Below are 22,933 nucleotides of genomic sequence, written 5' to 3'. Positions count from 1 at the left end.
AGTCTCTGATCTCGTATTGATTAATGTATTTTTCCAATGTATGTGTTCCAACGGGGACTATTTTCAAGACGTGTTCGCCCATAAAGATTGTTGTGAACCAACTTATCGGGTCGCGGTTTATCGTAGAAAGAAACAACCACCCACCAACGTCCAACCGCAGCAATCCTTCTTCCAAAACACGCGCAGGGTAGTCGACATGTTCCAAGACCTCAAACATGGTGACCACGTCGTATTTTTCGTCTTCAGGTACACCCTCGATTGACGTTTGCTCGTACACCAATTTGTCGGCCAAGATGGGGTCCTTTTCCCTATGCAAATTGGCTGCTTCGAGCACATCTCTGGACAAGTCGATGCCCTTGACGCTTTGCACAAAGGCAAGTCTGGCCATCGACTCGGCCAAGATCCCGCCACCGCATCCGACGTCCAAGACCCTCAACCGAGTATGTTGCAAGAGCTGTTCCGTCCTCAACTCCTGGTCCTGTGCAATGCGACCCCTCACATGCGGAGGTAGCAAGTCGACATTGAAAGGCGGGATGTAGACGTCGTCCAACTCTGACCCGCTATTGGCATTGAGCTTGAGATGCAGCTTCAAATTCTCGGTGATAAAGTCCATGCGCAACCCGTTCATCTTGTGGAGAATACGTTGGCTGCCGTTGACGTCCCACCAAGTGGACGCTAGGGCGTTGAAATGCGACATTTCAGATGCCGACGACTGCGTGAATTTCGACCCATTCTGGTGCAATCTAGCTGGCGTCCTACCAAATAACCGGATGAACTGGCATTGACCTCGCTGCACAGTTTTCATGGAGATACCCTATGTGTCTTGTATGTTTCCCTATTCTTGGAGTATGAATGATGGGGAGGAAAAGTTTCAACAAAGGGTCATTTTTGGTGGGTGTGCGTGAAATGACATCTCGCGGGTTTTGCAAAGGACTACTACCACCCTTTGTCTTAAAGCACACCAACACATTAACACACGCAGCCCATTTTTGCATTACACTTATGAGCGACTCGGAGGATGAGGAGATCTTTGAGAGTCTAATAGCGACAAGGGCAAGGCGTGCCAATGCCGGGTCAAGGTTGAAGCAGTTGATAGAGTTGGAGGAACAGGCTCCTGAAACACAAGCATCTGCGAGCCGGCTCATTTCAGAAGATGACGAGAACGTGAACTTATTGTTCCAAGAAGACGGAGACGACCAGGATTTTATTGACGAAGATGTAGAAAATGCGAACCTAGACGGGTTGGATGAGGAAGAGGGAGAAGAGGACGAAGAAGAAGTTGACCAGGGCGATGGCGGCGAGGAAGATACCAAGGGAAACTCGGATGAACAGCTCTCCGACTCTGACCTCTCCGCGTCGGATTCAGATGAAAGCGAAGGTGAAAAAGAGCTTCAAAAGCAAGAGAAGATTCTGAAACGGCGAAGGAAAACCGTTATCCCAACCATCAAAAAGACTGCAGAAAAGTCTCCGGCCAAGAAAAAGAGAAAGATTGAGTTGGTGACGTCTGAGTCGCTACTTTTATCAAACCGACGGTCATCTTCGCGAGCCTCGGCTTTGGAAAGTAAGCAGGCCCTCATTGACAGATTGAAAGAAAGCGAAAAGAGAAAAGAGAAATACGTGCACGTTGAGCGCAAGAAAGAGAAGGCCCTCACGCAAGAAGAGCGGTTGGCGCAGGCTGTAGAGACAGAAAAGGAAAATATCGAGTCCCTCAACCGGTTTAAGGAACAAGAGATTGTCAAGAAGGAAAGGCAACGGCTATCGCTCTTGTCGAAACGAGTCAAATTGCAAAATGTCCTCCGCTTCACTACTAGAGCAGAGTTTGTGACTCCGATGGAAGAAGTTGCTGAAGCTCGCCATCAATATGAGCTCTATATGAGGAAAAGAAAGAGGCTAGGGAAGAAGAAGAAAGGGCTGTTTGTCGACGAACTGATGCATTTGCAGATGCCTTTCTCTATAGACTATGATTCTCCTTATCAAAAGGCATTGGCGAGGGAAAGAGACGAGAAGATGAAGAAAGAGTTGGACAAGTTGGAAATCATGAATACAACATTGATGGAGAAGTTGATTGACAAGGCGGAGGAAACGTCTGAACTCTGTGAAAATTCGGCAGCAAATAGCGGGGAAAAACAGATGGCCCCGGAAGAAATGAATGCACAGGAACTGCATGCCAATGAAGATGGTAATTACGACGATAAGGAGAAGGAGAAGGATGAGCAGAAGGTGGTGGGAGAGGAGCAGGTTGGTGAACTTTGCAACCCGCCTTCTGTGCAAGCAGTACCACCCAGCAATGAGAATGCAGACCCACATGATGAGTTGGCTGCAGTACAGAGCAAAGAACAGACGGTGTCTGACATTATGCAAGACCTGAAAAGCGAGAAGAAGAAGAAAGTTGAGACTATCTCAGAGGATGTTGTGGACAAACACCAGCAAGATAAAGAGCTTTCTGAAGTGCAAAACAGTAATTCCAAAGAAGGAGAAGTAGAATTGGCAGACCTGCTAGGGCCCGAAGAAGTTCCAACGGAAGATTTTGTTGACACTCCTCTGGGGAATCCTTCTGAAACGGTGGACCAAGTAGTGAAAATCGAGGATGCTGCGGTAGTGCCTCCGACAGATGACAACTTGGAACTTGTTTCCGGCCGTGTTCAAACCTCCAGTTTAAGAGACAAGCAAGGGAGTATGGAGGTTTCTTCCACGGAGTCTACACCGGCACCTTCCAAACGCGTCAAGTTTGTAGATGAAGTGACTGACACTTTGTCGACAGAGAATACCCCACATCCTGAAGAAGCATCGAAAAAAGAAGACAATTCACCAAGCAATGATCAGGTGGATTCAATTGTCACTAACACCGCCGCCAGATCTGACGCTCCACAAACAGAGAATACATCACCACCATCACCAGCACCAGCACCAGCAGCACCAGTTGAGGTGCCTAAGCCAATAAGCCCACCTCCGCAAGACGTCGAGATATTCGAAGGGCCCTTGCAAAAAATTGCACGAAACTTGATCACCTTGGTAGACTTTAACGAAGAAAAAAGAGATCTTAGATTGACACCGTCCAACATCAAGACTATATTCTTTGGTAAACAATCCCTACTACCGGCATCACGAAGGTCGAACGATGTCAAGACTATTTTAACCATCGGAAAGAAAGAAAACCCTTATGCGACACCCGAAGCCGAAGTGAACGATGCCGATTGGATATTCACGCCGGCTTCCCGCATCACCGAGGACGATCCCATGTTTGACGAGTTGAAAAAATTGCCTCGACTAGGAGTCAATCAAGACATTGTGGAGATTGAAGAAGACACGGAAGTAAAAGACTCGGCTCAAGTTGTCATCCACACGGAGGCACCAACCGGGTTGTACCTCCCTAATGGGAACAAGAAAGCATGTATGATCACGGGGACAGAGGTGAAATATTTCGATCCTTCAACGGGTATACCTTACAGCTCAGTCGAGGCTTACAAGACCTTGAAGTTGATAGAGCAAGGACAAGCGCAATGGTTGAGCTTAGATGCAGATGCCAATGACACTGGTGCCTTTGATCTTTACTTGGGCTTTAAGGGAGAGAGTGCCAGGCATGCCAAGGGCGTTCCAGAAGGCTTTGACGGCTAGACCAAAAAAAAAAAAAATTCAAATCCTCACCACCCACAAAACAACTTCTTCTATATCTGTAGTTCTTGATTATCTATATATATTCGTTTGTATGTAAATAAGTTTATGACTTTCGTTTTTTGGTTGTTTTTTTGTTTTTTTTGTTTTTTGTTTTTTTGGTTTTCAATTGATGACAAGTGATGGTATTTACTGATCTGATGCGTGTTGCACGTCCTTAGCATGAGCATCTAGCAAGTCCTGTTGGAATCTCATCAACTTGGACCTCAACACCGGCACGAGCGATTTCCTAATCTCGGAAACATGATCACCCGAGGACTTGATCTCAAACACGTACTCGTCTTCTTCTTCGTCATGGACAAACTCGGGCAAAGTGATGGTCCCGAGAATAGCCAGCGCATCGGTTTTCTTTTTGTCTGAGCTCGATACCGAAAACTCGAGCCTCATATCGTATATACACAACACTTTTCCCTTTCTCTGCGTGACGTCGCAGTCTCCTGTCACTGAGTCTACCTCCGTTATGATGAACTTGTACTGCTCGTTCTCAAACGTGGTGTCCTTGATGTTGGCTTGAAAATAGTCCTTGGACCATGGAAGACAGTTTTTGTCTATCCAGTGCCTTTCTTCAACGTTAGTTGGTATTCAATTTTTTCACTTTTTTTTAAAATAGAAGAACAAGGTATTTGGGTTTTTACATACCAATTATTTGGGTTATGTACCACCATGTTGAAGTGAGTTGGTGTGTTTCTTGGTTGGAGGAGAGGTTTTCGATGAAGGTCAAGCCTCTTCGACTTTATGGTTGTGAAGAATTTGGAAGGTTCCAGAAATGATGATGTTCCCCGTATCCGGGTGCGCTCGCGTTCGCGTTCGCGCTCGAGCAGACATCGAGACTTACCACGAGTGGAACCACCGAAAGGAATAAAACCCTATAAGTTTCATAAAAATCTATCAGTTCGTCTTTCATTACTCTATCCATTTTTATCTCTATAACTCCTCTAATCAGCTTTCGCTCCAGGCATAGGGGCTTCGTGCTCTTAGTTTGTCGCCGTATTTATAGAATAGGAAAGGTACGGGTATCAAGAGAACTGCAACAAACGCCAACAACGAAGTGGCCCAATGGATGCCGATGCCTTCATACATCTGTTTCCCAAAAAGCGGAAAGGCTGCAGCCATTGCAGAGCGCACAAATGAGTTGCACGCCATACTTGACGCGGCGTAGAGTCGATACGCTTCGACGGTGTAGGAAAAGATTCCGTTAAACACCAATATGGTGCCGGCACCATAAACAGCTGAGCCCATGATTGGTCCCATCCAGTGTACGTGTGAGTACGAAGTCCATGCAATGATAAAGAGCCCCACGGGTACAATGAATACGCCTCCTATCAAAGGTATGAATCGAAACTCTGGTCTTGAAACGCCATTGTTTTTCTCCATCAAGCGCAAATAAATCTTGTCCACAAAATACGGCGATATGGCACATGTGACCAACATACCGGCAATTAGTCCGAGAAAGGACATCCCTTGCGCTGCCGTGCTGAAGTCGTACACTGTTGAAAAAATGTAGGGAAACGCCACGAAAAACATGTAAACGATGGCCATTGTGAATCCCGTGTAGAAGCAAAGCACCATCATCATATTGTCAAACAATAGCAACAATATGGGCCGCTTGGAGCTGGTAAGCACACTTTGGTAAAAACTCGTCTCGTTACGTTCAACCGGGGCATAGTACCGATCATCACCAGTTTCCTTTCTCAACCTCTTGGCTTTCCTCTTTAAGTTTATCGGTTCATAAGTCTCTGGAACAAACAAGATGACCAAAGCAAGAAGCAAACACGACCACATGATGAGCACGTAAAAAGTCCATCTGAAACCCAAGTTGGAATTAATAAACCCACTGAGCAACGGGCCAAGGCCAGGCCCAACAAAGGGTGAGACTGAATAGACAACCAATGCCAAGGCAAGCTCTTTATTAGCATCCAGCACTCCCTCCGTGTTTTTGTTGGCTTTGAAAAGGTCGGAAAATGAGCCGGAACAAACACTCATAAAACTCAGGCCAAAGAACCCACTCATGAATCGTCCAAAGACCATGGCGCCAAAGTTGTTTGTAAACGCCGTGAGGAACTCAAACGCAATCATGACCGTAAGTCCCAATATGTAGACAGTTTTGCGTCCGTGGAACTCACTAATCGGTGAAAGGAAAATCCCGCCTGTTCCCAAACCGAAAATGAAAAACGATATGCCCAAGACACTAGCTTCATGGCTCACTTGGAAATGCTCCATTATGTGCGCCGAGGCCAAGGACCACGATGAAGATATGCAAGTGACGCATAGTCCACCAAATGAGATTATCGCCACAACAATCCATTTGTGGAATCGGGAAAGCCTCGCGGCGTCTTCTCTATCGTCGGAACCGTCAAAAGCCACCAAAAATTCGTCTTTCTTGTCAACCTTGTCAACCTGCACAATCGAAGTCAGTTCTGAAATTAAGGAAGAGCTTGGATCTTCTGCAGACACGGTATATAGTTCCAGTTTCCCAGTTTCGTCGACCTTTTCATGCAACGACATTAACACACTTTCCTTTTTTTTTCTATTTTCCTTGGTCACAACGACACTTTTCAGCAGCAGAGGCACCTGAATTGAACCAAAAAACTAAAAAATGGGAAAAAAAATTGATTCTGCCTCACCTTCTTCTCCTGCTTCTCCTTTTCCTTATATGATGTAAATGTTCTGTTTATTGTGAAAAACCAGTTCGGATTTTCATCTATTATATAATATTGAATCCCATGGAGAAGATGAAGATGAAGATGAACGAAATCAGGAAGCCGTTTCCGCGATATCGGATCGAGCGAACAAAGTACGTTTTACGGGGTAGCGTTTGCATAAGCCGTGGCCAGGAGCCACGAGCCAACCCATAAATATGGAAACAAGCCTTCTTTTCGGTTTTTTGGCAGAGAAGTATGAATGTTACTCACCTGGATAACATAGTTATAACATAGTTGTAGTTTCAAGAAGCTCTGGCTCTTTCAGCGGGAAACGTACCTCGAATGAAATTGCGAGTTCAAAAAATTTGACCAAAGTGTTGCAAAACTCATAAACTCTCCTATAAAAATAAAGCGACTCTATAAAAACCCGGGGTTGCTTCCCACGCGTTGAGCTCCTCTTTCACATCAGAGCTCCAGCATTTCGGGACAAGCAGCAGCTTCCAGCAGTGTATTGAAGATGGATTGGTTGAACCAATTCCAAACTCCCACTGAAGCATGGGCGGTGGAACGTGAGAATAAAACAAAAAGAACACTTCATCAGAATTACTTCCCCGAGACTTTTCTCTCTTTATATATTTTTTGCGCCTTGGATGAAACTTGGAAATTTCAACCGTCCTAGGGACAACTAGCACCTCCAATTACTGTTCTTTAAGCTGCCGTCCCCCCTCCCGGTAACGATTTTGGTCTTTTTATCGGCTTGCAATGACTTTGCCCATGAGCAAGGAAAAGATCAATCTCGGTGATCTCGAGAAATCATCGGGGACGTTTTCCCCATCGTCAACCAGAACCGCACAAGAGCACCACCACCATCACTTGCATCCGAGCTCCAAGCACATTCTCAAAAAACTATACCTGGCAATGCTCATAGAGGCAGCGATATCAATCACCATATACTACAACTATCTGCGCATTGCCTCTGTATACCCCATGGTTGCGCCCACGCTATTGGGGTGTTCTACTGCCGCGTTGGCACAATCAATTAATCAGTTTCTGAGGAAAAAATTCACTTTGAACAAGATCTTCAAGTTTATGGTGTGGGGGTGCATAAATGGGTACTTCACAGTGGCGTGGATCAACGTTCTCATGGTCAATTTCGATAACTTGTTTCTTCGCATATTGGTGGACCAGTTGGTGGGCTCGCCAACGTTCCAATTGGTGTTCAACGTCTTGAGCACAATATGGGACCAGGGAGAGGTGTTTTCAATAAATGCATACATAAAGTCGCTCAAGTACAGTTTTTGTTTCTGGCCCATTTTCAGCACAATCTCCTTCACATTCATACCTCAGGGGTTGATGTTCCCGTGCAATTGTCTAGCTAGTCTAATCTGGAACATCATATTGAGTAAACTAGGCTAGAAAGAAACAAAAAAAAAAAAAAGAGGAAGAAAAGTGTTTCTATTTCGTCTTTTGCACAACTGGTAAAAGTCTAGAAGGGTTTTCTTATACTAGATGTAAATAAACTGCATTGATTTTATATTTATTTATGGCGTTCTTGTTTCTTTTCTCCGTGTTCACTTTTTAAAAGACTTTAATGGATCGTGCTTCTTCTTGCCCTTGCTTGCCTTTTTACGGTGCTTGTTTACTTTGTTTTTATGAAACGGCACAAACCCGATATTCTTGACGTCCAGTCTAGCGCTCTCAGGTAGAAGATACTGGGGCAAGCGCTTCAAGTGCGGTTGGATTCTCGTGGGGTGGAGTTCCTTATCGTGTCTTAAACTGGCCAAGTCCTGAGGGTTTTCTTGGAAAAACCTCTTTAATTTCTCAGAGTTGATCAATTCATTCTTTAATTCTTTAACCCTTGCTTCCCTGATTGCAGTCTGCGTCACGGCTCTAAACGCATCGTCAGCACGGTATCTGAAACCTTCAACTTGCTTCATGTCGAACTGGTATGGTTTCACCTCAAGGCCATTCTTCAGCTGCTGCTTGACTACTCGATTTAGGATCTTTTCGTCCTTCTTGGCTGACGCAAGCGATGCAGTCTTGTGTTTGCCAACTTCCTTTTCGGGCACCACGAACGAGAGAGCCATGCCTGATTTTCCTGCTCTTGCAGTTCTCCCGACTCTATGCACATACGCCTTGGATGTGGTGGGCAAGTCGAAATTTAGCACGCATGCAACGTTGCGGAAATCAACTCCTCTCGAAACTCCATATTCCTTGTCCTTTCTCGATTTTTTGGTCACCGCTTTGGACTCCTTATCTTTGCTCTTCTTGTCTTGGGACTCCTTGACTTTGGTCTCCTCTTCCTCACCGTCGTCGCCGTCATCTTGTTCCTCTTTCTCCATGGACAAATCGTCCGTTGCGATAAGTAAATGATACACATTCTTGTTGAACTCCTCTACAACATGCAACCTCGAATTGATTGGTAATTCACTGTTTAAAAGACAACACCTGATGCCAAACTGCTCCAAAAACAACTTTAACCTATAGCCTCTGTCGATATTATTGACAAACACAATCGTTTTGCCTTTGATCAAGTTCAACTTGAAAATCACATAGCACAACAAAAACTTATCAAACTCGGTGGTCCTAGCATAAAACTGCACCAACTTGTTGGCGCTGCTTTGGGCGTCATCGAGTTTCAAAATGGCTGGCTTTGTGCAGAATTTACTCTTGAGGTCATTGAGATCATCATTGATTGTAGCAGACATAAGGAAAGTTTGTAAATTCTTCTTTACAGGCAAATATTTTTCCAACTTTTCTAGATCCTCCTTGTACCCAAAGCTCAAAATCAAATCCACCTCGTCGATAGTGAGACTTTTGACGTTGTTCAAATCGATAATCGTACCTTGTTCGTCACTAGCCTCCAAGGTTTGAATCAACTTGCTTGGAGTTGAAATTATAACCGCGGGTTGACTCGTCAATAGCAATTTCAACACTTGATCACTATAATTCGACGCAAGGTTCAATATGCCAATCTTGTTATTGCTAAACTTGATGAGTTTCTCCATAAATTGGTACACTTGATTCGAAAGTTCTCTCGTGGGGACAAGTATGATAGCTTGTGTCCCCAGCAGCGACTTGCCATCGGTGCAAGCCAAGATGTTCTGTATTATAGGTATCGCATACGCGGCAGTCTTGCCTGACCCAGTAGAGGCTCGTGCAATGATGTCTCTCTTTTCATCCAACGCCAAGGGTATAGCACTACTTTGAATCAAAGTGGGACTTTCAAATCCCAACTTGTCTATAGCCTGCAAGAGCCTCGCGTCCAAGTTTAGCGAGTCCCAAGTAGTGTCTTCGTCGAGATACTCTGGAGACGCAGCTGGTGCAGTAGTCAGAGACATTGGCTGGTTATTTTACTGATTTTAATGATTTTAATGATGGAGGGGATCGTGATGAGATGGGGGATCACTGTAAATTCGCACGCAAAAATCCCTATAATTTAATAATTCTGGCGAGAGATGCGATTTCGAATCCCGTGAGTGTTGTACATGCAATTAACTGTGTGCTTAATAGAAGACGAAATAGTCACAACCGTTGCAAAAAGACAGAAATTCAAAGAAGACAAGGCATGGTAAGCCATGGCTTACCATGCCTTGGCTAGTCTGAGTTTGGACTGCTATTTACACCAATAGGTGTTTCGTACTTTCTAAAAAACTTTCACATAGTTCCATACATTTTCATCAATTTGCAGCAATATAAAACCAAAAAAAAAAAAAAAACAAAGTTGGCCAGTGGCACACCATGAAAAGCAAAAGAGCGTCAAGATTGTTGAGAGAAAGAAAGGCATTAATAACAAATCAATGCAAATAATATACACAAGGTAATCTCTGATGATCTCTTTCCATGAAGAGGGTATTCCCTTAATCGAGGATATTGTTGCAAAATCCGCAAAATATATTCTATAAGTTAAACACTGGTGCAACTTTGTTACATAGTGGGGCGTATAGCTCAGTTGGTAGAGCGCCTGCCTTGCAAGCAGGAGGCCTTGAGTTCGACTCTCAATTCGTCCATTTTTTTTTTCATTTTTTTTTTCCAGTTTCATCTTCATTATTTTCCATCACTACGGCAAAGGGGTTGTGACTGCATCCATGGTTCTTTCGTATTTTCTATTTTTTTTTTTCCTTCTTGAAGTTGATTACGGGCGTTGAAAGTGACGGGTGAGGGAAAAGGATTTAGGTGGCTTGCGTAAACAGCCACCCTCCTGTTTTTAAGGGGCTTCACAAGAAGTTTTGCAGCATGCAAGACAGTGTTTTGACGAACCTCCCTGTACCTTGTTTTTACATGTCAGAGTAGTTTGTGCGTATGCGTGCGTGTGTGTGTGTTTGTTTCGTCTAGGAAGCAATTTGCTGTTGACGAGTTGTTCCCGAATTTACTCTTAGTTTATTACAGACACTACCAACATCACCATTATTTTTATCTAGTTTTCTTTATTAGCCAAGTCGTCATCGTGTAAAAGCAACGGCTGGTTTCAGAAGCGGCGGGCTCGTACCATTTGTTTGTGAAACAGTTGACTCCAAATCATCCGGATGTCTTCTACCAACACTCGACCTGCTGCTCATGAAGCGCCTCAACTGATTCCGAATAGAAGTGGCTTCAATTTGAGGTTCTTCTTCGCCGTCATCAGCAATACTCACCCGCTCGCCTCTTTCTTGCCCCTGTTTTTCGCCATTGACATCGCCTGCGATGGTCCGTTCCTTGGCATCAGGCATACCCATTCCATAAACTGGGAAAACCCCCTTTGGTGATCTGGCAGATCTCAGCGACGTCGCACTGCGAGTTGTATCGCGCGTTCTACTTTTTTCAAGCTCGTAGTTCCCGTCACTGAAAATCGGCACGGGAGCAGCATGTTTATCAAAAGACCACTCACTATCCGGCGTATTATCTCCAAGTTTTTTGTCGTCGTCGAGGGGATACCCAGTGCCATGCTGCTCAACAACATCTTGGTCAAACTGCGGCTTCTTCTGCCGAATGACCCGGGAGTCCTGGTTCTGTTCCGGTTGCTCATCCCTAAACTCGTACTCGGGGAAATCCAAGCGGTTTCTATCCATTTCAACCACATATATATGCAAATACCAACAAATTACAATGCCAAAGAAGGAGCCCCCGATGATGTTTCCCAACGCTGCGGGAAGAAAAGTTTTCCAAACGAGCAACTTCATCGGCACGGGGGCACCTTCGATTTTGCCGATTATTAGCACCGTCATGTCTGCCACGGCGTGAGTGAACCCAAGAGACACAAACGTAAACACGGGGAGCATCATCATGAAAAACTTGACGTGCAATGGCTTCACCATCATCTGGAGGTATATAGCCATGCACACGAAGAAATTGCCAGCGATGGCTTTCAAAAGGGTTTGCGTGAATGAAAATGCCGCCTTTTGCATCACAATCTCGCGAGCCGCCCTCACAACGTCTATGCTTGTGCCTGGTGCTGTTTCATTTGAGTAATGGAAAATGACGTATCCAATGAAAATGTTGCCCACTAGATTGAACCAGTAGCTGATGAACCAACTCGTCAACAAGTCAACCACCAACACGGCCCTTCGACACAAGGCACAGCTGAAAAATAGAATATTGGAATTGAACAAGTCGACACCCATGATGACCACGTAAAAGAGTCCAATGGGATAAAAAAGACCGTTGAGCATGTGCAACATGCCCGGATTCAGGTTATAAACCTGCGGCAGCTGCCCCTGGATCACTATATGTAGCATCCCACCGGCACTGAACAACATTCCTCCAATACATGAATTGATAATCAACACTTCTAGTCGTAAGCGAGACTTCTTCATGGCCGTGGCCACGACAGCCAATGCGGCCTCGTATGTGGTGAGGTACGAGTGGTCGTCCATTTAAGGCGGGGGGGAATAAAAAATCTAAGACTATGCGGTTTTTTGCACTGCAGACCATGAGAAACCTTGTAACCAAATAACAGGTGGGACCTGGTGTCTACGGTTCAAGATCTAGGTTCTTACGGGGCATCCGGTTCAATATAAAGCGAAACCGGCGAGGAAGAAGAAAAATATGTCATTGCTGTCAAAAGCCGTTGCGCATCGCATGCCCCGATTCGGATAATTTTTGCTCGGGCTCTGCTCTGCTCTGCCTGTTTGTTATCAGATCAGCTGATAGCATCAAGCAAAAGATCTAAAAAATAAATTGAAAAATCGGAAAAATTCACTCGGACCCAGGCGTATGAGCCCGGCCACCAGGCTCTTTGTTGTACGGTAAAGCCTTGCAAGAGTAAAAGAAGAAACCTTTGATCCACGGCTCAATAAATGCCGTAGACACACGCATAGAGACAAACACGCTTTATAATCTTTTTTTTTTTTTTCCATTCAACATCAAAAAAATTATTCAATCCTACCTCTGAGAGCATTGCTTCTCAATCCTCAAAAAGAAAACTACTCTCTAGATCTTGAACTTCACCAGCTGTTGCTTTCTCCACGCTTTCTCCAGGTTGAGGCTCCTTCTCTGCATGAGTTTCACCAGAATGCCCATTGGATTCACTTTTTGACTCACTTTGTGCATCGGCTTGAACATCAGTCGTTCCATCCTCTTCTTGTTCTTGTTCTTGTTCTTGTTCTTCCTTGTTTTTCAAAATGCCATCCTTATTCAGGGCAACTTTATTCGACATTGATTTTCTCGCCAGTTTCACCAAGTCGTCAAATTCCAGCTTATACTCACTAGTCCACTCACTGACCAGGAAATTCTTATCGCTAATCGAGCGACTGCTAAGCAGTCCATTGCCAAACCCAGAACTGCCGCTTTTTTTGCTAAAGCTCAGATGCGATAGTTCCCACTTGTGGAGCCTTTGCCGCAACACTCTTTCCAGTACGGGATGGTTACTATCAATGTTGGAGTTGAAAAGAACAAAATATTGGTTGTATCTCAACTCGAGTTGGTTGCGATTGCCACTCATGGGGAGATGCAAATGTGCCAATTTTTCTTTTAGTTTCACGGTACTGAGTGAGGCAAAGTCTAGTTTTGCTAGTCGTTTGGCTTCTTTTGGAGGGTGTCGGGAACTTTCTTCAAGACGAGCTGAAAGGTCTTTCGAAACGGGCAACACCAGTGGAGCCAGTGGAGCCGGGGGAGGCGAGGGTGTATTTACATGTTGAAAAAATGATGAAATCGGTTGCTTTTTAGACCTGCCCACGGGATGCGGACTAGCCGGCTTGGAAGCTTGGCCACTCAAGCAAGCATCCAAATGCGTACCTTGCAACTTTCCTGCCGTCATTCGTCGCGAGCAAACAGGACACGCAACTAAACCGTCATCAATAGGTTCAACAACATCAACTTTTCGCCGTTTCAGCGCGGGTTCATCACCACCATCATCATCATCACCTGCTTCCTCATTGGTATTTCTAACGACAGCATCGGAATTGGCCAACTTCCGTAAAGCAGTTGCCCCTGCGTCGGCCAGCTCACCGCCATTTGCCGCATTCAGAACATCATGCGAGGCGCCCTCATCACCCCTTCTCAACTCGCTCAACAAATACGGCCGAATCCTAGCATAGCATCGCACAATCTCCTCCAAAAGTCCATCCTTCTTCAAATTACTCTCGTAAACTTCGCTTTTGCACAAGGGACACGAGTTGTTAGTGATCAAGTACTCTCGAATACACTGCGAGCAAAAAGTGTGATTGCAAGACGTGATGACAGGCGCATTGAAAAACTCCTTGCAGATGTAGCATCTTTCCAAAACATCCAACTCTTCTAGTGCCGGTATCTTGCTCGTTCTAAAGTCTGACGGATCGGTTATATCGTCAAGACTGCTGGGAAAACGGGACATAGATGAGACTGAAAATGGTATATGTTTTTCATCTGACGAGTCGACTGGGGATTCGTGGTGTCAAAGGGCCCCAGATCCAGGTTGCTAAATTTTTCTTTTGACGGTTAGGCGCGTCCAGATATGTTTTCGCTTAAAGATCTTTCCTTTATCCTGGATGGCTTTTTTCAAATCAAGTTTTCCCGTTGAGGGTGAGACAGAAAGAGAGATACGCCACTTTCAAGAACATCCTCGTCTTTTTACCTTTCAGGAACAAATGTCACATTTCTTCTTTTTTTTTAAAAAAAAAACTATCATCAGGTCTATGCTATAAACAGTACAGGATCTACATATTCTAAAGTTCATCCTTTTCAGCGGGGTTACTTGTTTTAACTCTTTGCTTAGTCACGGTTCTGGTAACTTTTTTTGTTTTCTTTTTAGTTGGAGTCACGGTTGATGCTTCTTCCACTGGGGGCTGTAGTTTCGCCAGAGATGATGCAGCTTGGCTTGCTGCTGGAGTTGACAATTTGACAGCCGGTTCCTGTAGCTCTTCCACAGGTTGTGGTTTTGGTGTTGGCTCGTCACGGCCGGTTCCGGCCTCAGATTGAGATTCGGTATCACGCTCAATGGGTAGTGGCTCGGGTTCTTCCGGTGTTGCTTCCACTTTTTCGGACTCAGTTGTTTGTTTTTTTCTTTCATTGGAACTGGCCTCAACTTTGCTCACTTCAGGAGATGAGGCTGATGCAGGGGACGAGCTGGTTTCAGTCAGACCCAGGGCAAGTGCTGTTTTTTCTTCAGCAGCATTTGCATTGGCATCTGAATCCAAATCTTTGGTGTTGGCTTTTGGCTCGTCGACGACGATAGCCTCAGCTTCTGGTTCAACCACTGTCTCCTGAACCAATACGGTGGACTCGCTTTGTCCCAGACGACTTGGCTCTTCATCAACTTCCTCAGTCTCAACTTTGTCCGCAACAACAACTTCCTCAGTAGGAACAATTTCTTGTGAAGCCACCAAGACCTCAATGGAAGATGAAACAGGTTGCAAATTTGCAGCGGAAGGTTCTTTCACTTGCTCACTAGCGTCAGACAGAGTGTTCTCTGGGATTTTTTCAACCGTAGCATCTTCAATCGTTGCCTCCAGTATCTGTGTTTGTGCTACTTCTTCTGGAATCTCGGGCAAATCTCTCTCATCGGGGGTTTCTTCCAAAATCACTTCCTCGATGACTTCATCTGCATCAAAGTTATCCATTTCGGGAACTTCACTTTCCTCGATTTTCGATGCAACACTAAACGGGGTATGCTCGTCAGTTTCATATTCTTGAAGGAGCTCTTCAATGATAACCTCGGTGTCGGAGTCTCCTTGGTGCTCGAGTGGTGACTCCAGGCTTTCAACAGAATTATCTACCGGCTCTTTAGATAACACCGGGGATTCATGCACATCAGCCAGTGCATTGGCACCAGTGGGTTGACTTTCAGTTTGCTCAATCTTGGTTTCGTCATCTTTCTCTGGGCCAGTCTCGTACACTTCCTCAATAACCTCTTCAAACTCATCTTCATCTTCAACTTCATCTTCAACTTCAACTTCAACTACAACTTCATCTTCAACTTCATCTTCATCTTTGACTTCAACTACAACTTCAGTTTCTGTTGACACATCGTCTGTGAAAGTGGATGATTGAGGTTCGGTTTGAGATTTGGACGATTCCACAACTGGCAACTCAGCACTTTTATCGACGGGTTCCAGAACTGGCAACTCAACTTCAGGTTCAACTTGTTTGTCCTTGACCACGGGAGTATCACTCACGTTTTGTGAAAGTTCAGCGTCAATAGCAGTGTCATTTGCCGCTGGTTCAACTTGGCTATCTTCAAACTGGATGGGCTCAACAGATGCTTTCGATGCTATGGTAGTTGAGGGGGAACTACTAACAGTTTCTGTCTCTGTCTCTGTCTCAACCTTTGTCGATGACAACGTCTTGTCCTTGCTAATGATAGACTGAGTGACAATCTCTTCCTCGAAAAATTGTTCACTATTGAAGTTGGGGCCACCTGTAATATGCTCCACATCCTTTGTTACTTCTGTCACAATGTCATTCAATGTGCTTTCCGCAGGAGCAGAATCAACAGCAGCATCAGCAGAGGAGGAAGTGGAAGAGGCAGTTTCCGTGCCAACTTTGTCTTTGTTACTAAACTCCTCGTAAAGCTCAAGCGCCTTGTGTGCATACTCTTTTGCCTTGACTGCATAGTCCTCGATGTAAACTTGGGCAATGTCGTACCCAATCTTGCCGTATTTTTCCGCCAACTGGTACCCGACTTTTGCATATTCCAAGCCTACTTCGCTATACTGGCCCAGGTACTGCATCAATTCATTCAATTGGCCATTTTCGCGTCCCTTTTGAATTCCAATTCCCAATGCCAAAACTAGAATGATTGTGAACAAATACTGCAACAAGGTGCCAATAAGTGATTTGCCCGAGGCGTAATTCGGCGGGATGCGCACAACGTGTAGGATATTTGCTGCACTTCCCGTGGCCAATTTATTACCATTCGGGGAGAAAGCCACACTTGTGATTGCAAACGGATGCAATTTCTTAAACACATGAAGGACTTTTAAATTTGAAAGTTTAACCAAGGTGACTGATAAATCGTTCCCTGCTAGCGCCACGAGGTCCTGGGAAATGGACAAGTCAATGGCAACCACATTGTTGAATTTTTTCGAAAGCTGTTGTTCCTGAACGATTTTCTGCGTCGAGAGCTTGTACTTGAACAAGACCGCCCCCTTGCCATCCTTGCCACTGGCGGCAATCAATAGCTCCTCATTGCTGATAAATCGAACTTTTGATAAAACAAAGTTTTGCAATTGCTTGCTTAACGCAATATTTGCTTTCGAAGTAAAAGTGGTCATGTTTGTCTTTGTTGACAAAGTCACGATGGAGTCCAGAGTGATGTAACAAAAAGTTTCTCCACCTCGCGGACTCAACGCAAAGTCCTTGATCTCAACTGGCTGTTCTGGTATGTACTTGAACTTCAACTCCAAGGCATTGGGGTTGAAAAAATATATCACCGAGGGCACACTCGAAGTCATCATGCACCCGACACTGTTGTCCTGGGCAAGCTTGATAATCTTTGGGTATTCCTCAGCGTCGCCGTTGATTGCCTCTTCAAACTGGGCCGCGTCCACAAAGGTCAAGTGCTCGTCTTTGTTGTAGGAGTATTTTCTCACATTGTTGTTGATGCTCATCGACTTGATCAACTGGGAGCTTTGATTGCACCCAATAACAACATTGAACTCTCCTTCGTCGACGAGTTTCGTGGTGTCGATACACTGCGGAGAGTCCTCGTTTGATGGTAGTTGCACTTCTCGGAATTTCTGTAGTTTCCGCTTGCTATCTTTCACTTTGAAGCTGCATTTGACCGCCGTGATTTTGTTGGGGATACCGTTGTTGCCCTCGCCTCCTCCACCGGTGACCAATATCGTCTTGTTGTTGACGAATTTGGCCCCCATAATGGGGTAGCCAACATCAATTGAAACCGACTCCTTAAGTGACATACTTTTAAGTAGAAGATGATAATGACGGACTTTGGATTGTCAATGGGTCGACGTCGTCGTTGCTCTTGAGGAAATTTGCAACCTTGGTTAGCCGATGATGATCTTGTGGTGGTGGTGGTGGTGTGGGAGAGGAGAGGAAAGAAAGATGTGTTCTTTATATTTCAGGTTGTATACAAAAGATGTACGGGAGCTACCAATCGAGCACGAAGACCACTTTGAAATGAGCTGGTCATCAAAGTACCTACCAGACACAGACATGTGAGTAGATGACGAGGCCGGATGCAAAATGACATGTGACGTGGTCTACTTCCTAGAGCTAAAATGGTAGGGTAGGGTCAAACGAGATCACTAAGCCAAAAAAAAAGTGTTTTCAGTGTGGAAAAGTTGTGCGTTTGAGCCATCCACTGATAATCTCATGAAAGCACGATCTCACTAACAGCTTGTAACAACTACCCCCACCACTTCTCCTCTTCCCTCTATGGATCTTTATCGCCGATTCTTAAGAAGATGGAGGCAGTGTTGGAGCTGCTTGGTTTGTTTGTTTAATTTGTTGATTGTGAGAGGGTGAAAAATATCATGAACTTCATATGTGAGAATCGCATATAAATCCCGACTCTGCGCGGCAAAGTTTTCAACTCACAGACCCTTCAGACTTTACCATCTCCGCCAAACAGACAGGGGGGTAAGGAACAGGGGAAAAGTTACAAGAGACAAGAGTAGATCCTTTTTCCTTTCCTTTTCTTTTCTTTTCTTTTTTCTTTTTTCATTTTCATTATCATGAAGACGTTACTTTCAATCCTGTCGCATGTGGTGCACGGCTACGTGGGCAACAGAGCAATCACATTCCCCTTGCAGTATATGGGGTGGGATGTAGATGCAATCAACACCACCAATTTCTCGAATCACCCCGGCTACGGCTCGTTCCAAGGCTCGAAGGCTAGTGAAGCTTCAATTGAGCAAGTCATTCATGGACTAGCTGCCATTCTCGACTTGGGAGGTTTTGATTTGATCTTGACTGGTTACTGTCCCAATGCTGATGTGTTACTAATGGTCAAGGAAAAGATTGTGGAAGTTTTACTGGCACGGACACTGCGGGGCAGCAGTAGCAGTAGCGGTAAACCACACTGGGTCGTGGACCCCGTGTTGGGAGATAATGGCAAACTATACGTGCTGGAGGAAGTGATCCCGGTATATAAAGAGATATTGTCGACTGGTTTGGTGTCCTTGATCACGCCGAATCAGTTTGAGTTTGAAACGTTGAGCGGATCCAAGATTAGCGACTGGCCAAGCTGCAAAGATGCATTGGAGAGGTTTTCCACCGAGTATCAAGTGGCAAACATTGTGATTTCCTCGGTGGCAATTGAGAACCAACTCTATTGTGTTGCGTACAGCCTGCCGCATTCTTTTTCCCACTTACCGATAAAGAGGATAGATTGCCATTTCAACGGCTGTGGCGACTTGTTCACTGCCTTGGTTGCTGATGAGTTTCACAACGATGGGCACCTCATTACTCCGCAAGGGCTAGCGAAGGTATTGAGTAAACTACACAATATCTTGAAATTGAGCTATGATATAGAAGTCAAGTCAACAGGGCAGGCACCCAAGCTTGTTAAAGATATCAAGCTAGTTGCAGCAAAGGACTTTCTACTAGAAGAATAAGGGCAGGAAACGAACTACAAGGTTTACACACATCTCTATATACAAATAATCATATATAGCCACCATCGATGGTGATGTCTCTTTCTTATCATCTATTTATCACCATCTTGCCACTGTTGGCGGAGAGAGGGTGATAATATAACGGCAAGAGGGTCTGACTATTTCTCTGTTTTTCTCTACGAGAGAAATCTTGCCCTTCGATAAGCAAAGAAAGGCCAGGTGCTCTTTTGCCCCAGCTTCAACTTCCAAAACAGAAGACCACTGCTACTTCCATTTACAACTTTATGAGCCATAGATTGATAGACATTGTACAGTTTTGATAGAGGGAAAGCGATATACACACACACACACAGATATATAGACCCACAGCATGTCCATGGAGAAGCAAACACTGCGGAGTTTAACCAGACAAGCCACCACATCAGCCAAATACGTGTGGCTTTGCCTTCTTTCAACATGCGTGTTGGCGACATATTACCTACTCAAGCTTCTACCGATCTATCATACAAGTTTAGAAATCCCCGACTTGCCGCTGCTGGAACGTGGTGACGCGGGCGATTTTTTGCAATTAAAACACATTTTCCATCATGGCACTGGACCTAGGGACTACAGGATCCACAAGAGATTAGACATTACCCCAGAATACCTTGGCAAACACGCGGGATTTTTCCAAAAACAGGCACAAAATATGGCGCACGAAACAAGGCCAGGGCCAACCGATGCTGAGGCACTGGACTCGTCATACACCATCAACACCAACGACTACGACTGGCCGCAAGTTTTCGCAGGCAAGAATCCATTCGACATTCGACTCCCCTTTAAGCAACAGGATGGCACAATCACGAGACTACGAGATAGGAACGAGCCCGAGTTTGTCGAGAGCTACTTGGACTATGCGCGGTCCGTCAATGGCAACGCCCAGATTCTAGACAAGATCAATTTAGCATGGATCGATGACGAGGTATCGATCCCCAATATCACCGATAAGGACACCATAGTCACGCTAGCTACGATTTCGTCGAACGCGTATGTGCGGTTCCCGCAAGATGACGACGAAAAAAAGAAGTCGGACTGGACCGATGTGGGAGGCTGGCAGCCCGATGAAAACCACCGCGATGTCAATTTCGGATGGCAGGACATTGGGCTCCGCGGACACGTCTTTGTGAGTCTGGATAACAAAACGGTTGTTATTGGCATCAAGGGCACGTCAGGCGCGGGGTTGCCTGGTGGCGGAAGCGACGAGACTGCCGGCAACGACAAGACCAACGACAATTTGCTCTTTTCATGCTGCTGTGCTCGTGTTGGGTACATGTGGACCACCGTGTGCGATTGCTATGAGAAGGCATATACTTGCAATCAGGACTGTTTAGAACGAGAGCTTCGGCGAAAGGACCGGTACTATGAAGCTGCGTTGGACATTTACAAAAACGTTACTGCTATATACCCAGCTGAACTGACAGAGATATGGGTCACGGGCCACTCTTTGGGCGGGGCATTGGCGAGTCTATTAGGCAGGACATATGGATTGCCTGCGGTGGCGATTGAAGCACCTGGTGAAATGTTGGCGATGAAGAGATTGCATTTGCCGCAGCCCCCCGGGTTGCCCAAGCATTTGGAACACATTTGGCACATTGGCAACACGGCCGACCCTATTTTCATGGGTGTGTGCAATGGAGTTTCGAGCAGCTGCAGTCTTGCTGGGTACGCCATGGAGACTGCGTGTCATACTGGGTACCAGTGCGTGTACGACGTTGTCACTGATTATGGCTGGCGGGTGAATCTATTGAACCACCGAATCCATACCGTGATTGACGACATCATCTTGGTTTATAACGAAACGGCGCCATGTGTATACCAAGCTCCGTGTCGGGATTGTTTCAATTGGCGGTTCGTGACTCACGATGAGTATGAGTAGGGAAACATTACCCATGGCTGCATTTGGAAAATAGATTTATTTATATATACACATGTATTTTCTGTTTTGTTCATTTGGTTAAGGTACAGAAGTTGAGAAGATAAATATATAAACCTTTATATTCAAATAACCGTCAAATTTACCGAATAAAAAGGCGTGGGTTCCAACTTGAGTGCAACGAATTTGAGATTCAAATTTAATTTTTTTTTTTTTCGAAATTAGGGGTAGAACAGAATATCAATAATGGAGCTCTGCCCCACACCCTTATCTCGAACTTTCCCCAGTCGCTCAACCGTTGAAAAATAGGGGCGGAGAGAAAGGGACAGCTCCTAATAATAACCACTCCCAGAGGCTTAAAAGTTGCTCACAACTACAAACGGCTGTTTCCACCTAACTCATGCTCTCTCTTTCTTTTTAGTCCCGAGGCATAACAGAAGCAAAGACGAACGGCGCACGAATAAACCCGTTGCTCCCATAAAAAAAAACCACCTGAGACTGAGTTGTTGTTCGGTGTACGAGAACTAGACGAGGTTGTTGTCCGTTAAATGCCGCGCATGACTTACGCTGCGCTAATTGTGCGCATTACCATGGCGGAGTTGTCGAGCTGAATCCAGGGTGATTAATCTCGACAATTCGGCTGTGTTTATGTATGTTTTCCCTTTTTTTTTTGATTTCTCGGGTTGGGCCAGGGTAGGTGCTTGATATCATCCATGCGGAAGTTGGCTCTCTAGGCGCAAGGTGTATCGAGTAAAGGGATGGGTTGAAATAAAAGATGCCTTGAGCTGGAATACCCACTACTAGCAATGCATTTTTTGGTCCCGTAGAGATTGGGGATTCGACTAAATCAACAGCCGCGTGCCCTTGCTTTTATTCACTTGCTGAAGAGAACAAAACAAAAGAGAAAAAAACAAGAGAAAAAGAATGCCAGAGCAAGGGCAGGTATGGCATGGAATTACTTCATTTGGACTCGTATACTAACCATTGCATGAAAAAAAGTTAGCTCATGTTGCCTATGGACCATGCCTGCTGTGATTTGTATGGTTGTATGGGAACTTGCCTGTCTCTTGTTAGCAAAGTTACTTCTATCTATTTATCTTTGTTCTCGATTAGGCTGCGAAATCTCTTTTGGAGAGCAAAAGACGGATGCATACTACACTAATAAAAATACAAAAAAAACCAAAAAAAACATGTCTTTCTTTTAACCACTCTGTTGGTAGATTCTTCAACAGCTCGATGGAACTTCTTGCTAAAGATAGCCCTGGAGAAAACGAAATAAGGAAGAGGGGGTTTGAATGCTTGAGTTTGTTTTCAACTGCTTGGTCACTGCCATGCCAAAGCGGCGGAGATCTTGGTAGCGCTTGATGCTATAAAAGGAAGAGGACATATGACACAAAGCCAAATTTATAGATTTCACCAAGAAACAACAACAACCACAACCCAGCTCAAACCCCCCCCCCCCCCCCCCATTACAATTCCAGCCAAAAAAAGTGGGCTCCTTGAGTAGAAGGGAATGAAATGCTGACGTAGCTCATGCATGCATGTTTTTGCCCGCAACACTGCTACTTCGCCTAATAAGGTTTTTTTTCTTTTCTTTCTTTCTCTCTGTTAAGACGAGTGCGGTGGTGCTGCTACGCTGTGCAAAAATAGAAGAAATAAAGTGGGAAAAAAGTGTAAATAATAACTCATTAATCAAAAATTTCATCGACATCATTCACCTCCGTCAGTCATCTTCC

At 45.0% G+C, this 22,933-nt stretch overlaps 11 protein-coding genes across 11 annotated transcripts; 4 read left to right on the top strand and 7 right to left on the bottom strand. All coding sequences in view use genetic code 12, as the record gives it.

Moving 5' to 3' along the window:
* Positions 1-20: 20 nt before the first annotated feature.
* Positions 21-805, bottom strand: LODBEIA_P42370 (uncharacterized protein; the record flags this gene model as incomplete). Its single annotated transcript, XM_066974436.1, has 2 exons — positions 21-57; positions 141-805. 2 exons carry the CDS (start codon positions 803-805, stop codon positions 21-23), a joined length of 702 nt encoding a protein of 233 aa, XP_066831175.1.
* Positions 806-1,002: 197 nt separating this feature from the next.
* LODBEIA_P42360 (uncharacterized protein) lies at positions 1,003-3,615 on the top strand (the record flags this gene model as incomplete). The annotated part of the gene is made up of 1 exon (XM_066974435.1): positions 1,003-3,615. One exon carries the CDS (start codon positions 1,003-1,005, stop codon positions 3,613-3,615), a length of 2,613 nt encoding a protein of 870 aa, XP_066831174.1.
* Positions 3,616-3,801: 186 nt separating this feature from the next.
* On the bottom strand, positions 3,802-4,337 carry LODBEIA_P42350 (uncharacterized protein; the record flags this gene model as incomplete). Its single annotated transcript, XM_066974434.1, has 2 exons — positions 3,802-4,231; positions 4,312-4,337. The coding sequence occupies 2 exons, from the start codon at positions 4,335-4,337 to the stop codon at positions 3,802-3,804; spliced, it is 456 nt and encodes a 151-aa protein (XP_066831173.1).
* A 274-nt stretch (positions 4,338-4,611) lies between these two features.
* On the bottom strand, positions 4,612-6,177 carry LODBEIA_P42340 (uncharacterized protein; the record flags this gene model as incomplete). Its single annotated transcript, XM_066974433.1, has 1 exon — positions 4,612-6,177. One exon carries the CDS (start codon positions 6,175-6,177, stop codon positions 4,612-4,614), a length of 1,566 nt encoding a protein of 521 aa, XP_066831172.1.
* Positions 6,178-7,076: 899 nt separating this feature from the next.
* On the top strand, positions 7,077-7,730 carry LODBEIA_P42330 (uncharacterized protein; the record flags this gene model as incomplete). Its single annotated transcript, XM_066974432.1, has 1 exon — positions 7,077-7,730. The coding sequence occupies one exon, from the start codon at positions 7,077-7,079 to the stop codon at positions 7,728-7,730; it is 654 nt and encodes a 217-aa protein (XP_066831171.1).
* Positions 7,731-7,885: 155 nt separating this feature from the next.
* Positions 7,886-9,655, bottom strand: LODBEIA_P42320 (uncharacterized protein; the record flags this gene model as incomplete). The annotated part of the gene is made up of 1 exon (XM_066974431.1): positions 7,886-9,655. The coding sequence occupies one exon, from the start codon at positions 9,653-9,655 to the stop codon at positions 7,886-7,888; it is 1,770 nt and encodes a 589-aa protein (XP_066831170.1).
* A 1,101-nt stretch (positions 9,656-10,756) lies between these two features.
* LODBEIA_P42310 (uncharacterized protein) lies at positions 10,757-12,166 on the bottom strand (the record flags this gene model as incomplete). The annotated part of the gene is made up of 1 exon (XM_066974430.1): positions 10,757-12,166. The coding sequence occupies one exon, from the start codon at positions 12,164-12,166 to the stop codon at positions 10,757-10,759; it is 1,410 nt and encodes a 469-aa protein (XP_066831169.1).
* Positions 12,167-12,696: 530 nt separating this feature from the next.
* On the bottom strand, positions 12,697-14,103 carry LODBEIA_P42300 (uncharacterized protein; the record flags this gene model as incomplete). The annotated part of the gene is made up of 1 exon (XM_066974429.1): positions 12,697-14,103. The coding sequence occupies one exon, from the start codon at positions 14,101-14,103 to the stop codon at positions 12,697-12,699; it is 1,407 nt and encodes a 468-aa protein (XP_066831168.1).
* A 331-nt stretch (positions 14,104-14,434) lies between these two features.
* On the bottom strand, positions 14,435-17,626 carry LODBEIA_P42290 (uncharacterized protein; the record flags this gene model as incomplete). The annotated part of the gene is made up of 1 exon (XM_066974427.1): positions 14,435-17,626. The coding sequence occupies one exon, from the start codon at positions 17,624-17,626 to the stop codon at positions 14,435-14,437; it is 3,192 nt and encodes a 1,063-aa protein (XP_066831167.1).
* Positions 17,627-18,403: 777 nt separating this feature from the next.
* LODBEIA_P42280 (uncharacterized protein) lies at positions 18,404-19,285 on the top strand (the record flags this gene model as incomplete). The annotated part of the gene is made up of 1 exon (XM_066974426.1): positions 18,404-19,285. One exon carries the CDS (start codon positions 18,404-18,406, stop codon positions 19,283-19,285), a length of 882 nt encoding a protein of 293 aa, XP_066831166.1.
* Positions 19,286-19,661: 376 nt separating this feature from the next.
* Positions 19,662-21,200, top strand: LODBEIA_P42270 (uncharacterized protein; the record flags this gene model as incomplete). The annotated part of the gene is made up of 1 exon (XM_066974425.1): positions 19,662-21,200. One exon carries the CDS (start codon positions 19,662-19,664, stop codon positions 21,198-21,200), a length of 1,539 nt encoding a protein of 512 aa, XP_066831165.1.
* Between the last annotated feature and the right edge of the window lie 1,733 nt (positions 21,201-22,933).

This window comes from Lodderomyces beijingensis, assembly GCF_963989305.1.
Source record: "Lodderomyces beijingensis strain CBS 14171 genome assembly, chromosome: 5".
In the NCBI taxonomy this organism is placed as follows: domain Eukaryota; kingdom Fungi; phylum Ascomycota; class Pichiomycetes; order Serinales; family Debaryomycetaceae; genus Lodderomyces; species Lodderomyces beijingensis.
This window is presented reverse-complemented; position numbering and strand designations above follow the sequence as displayed.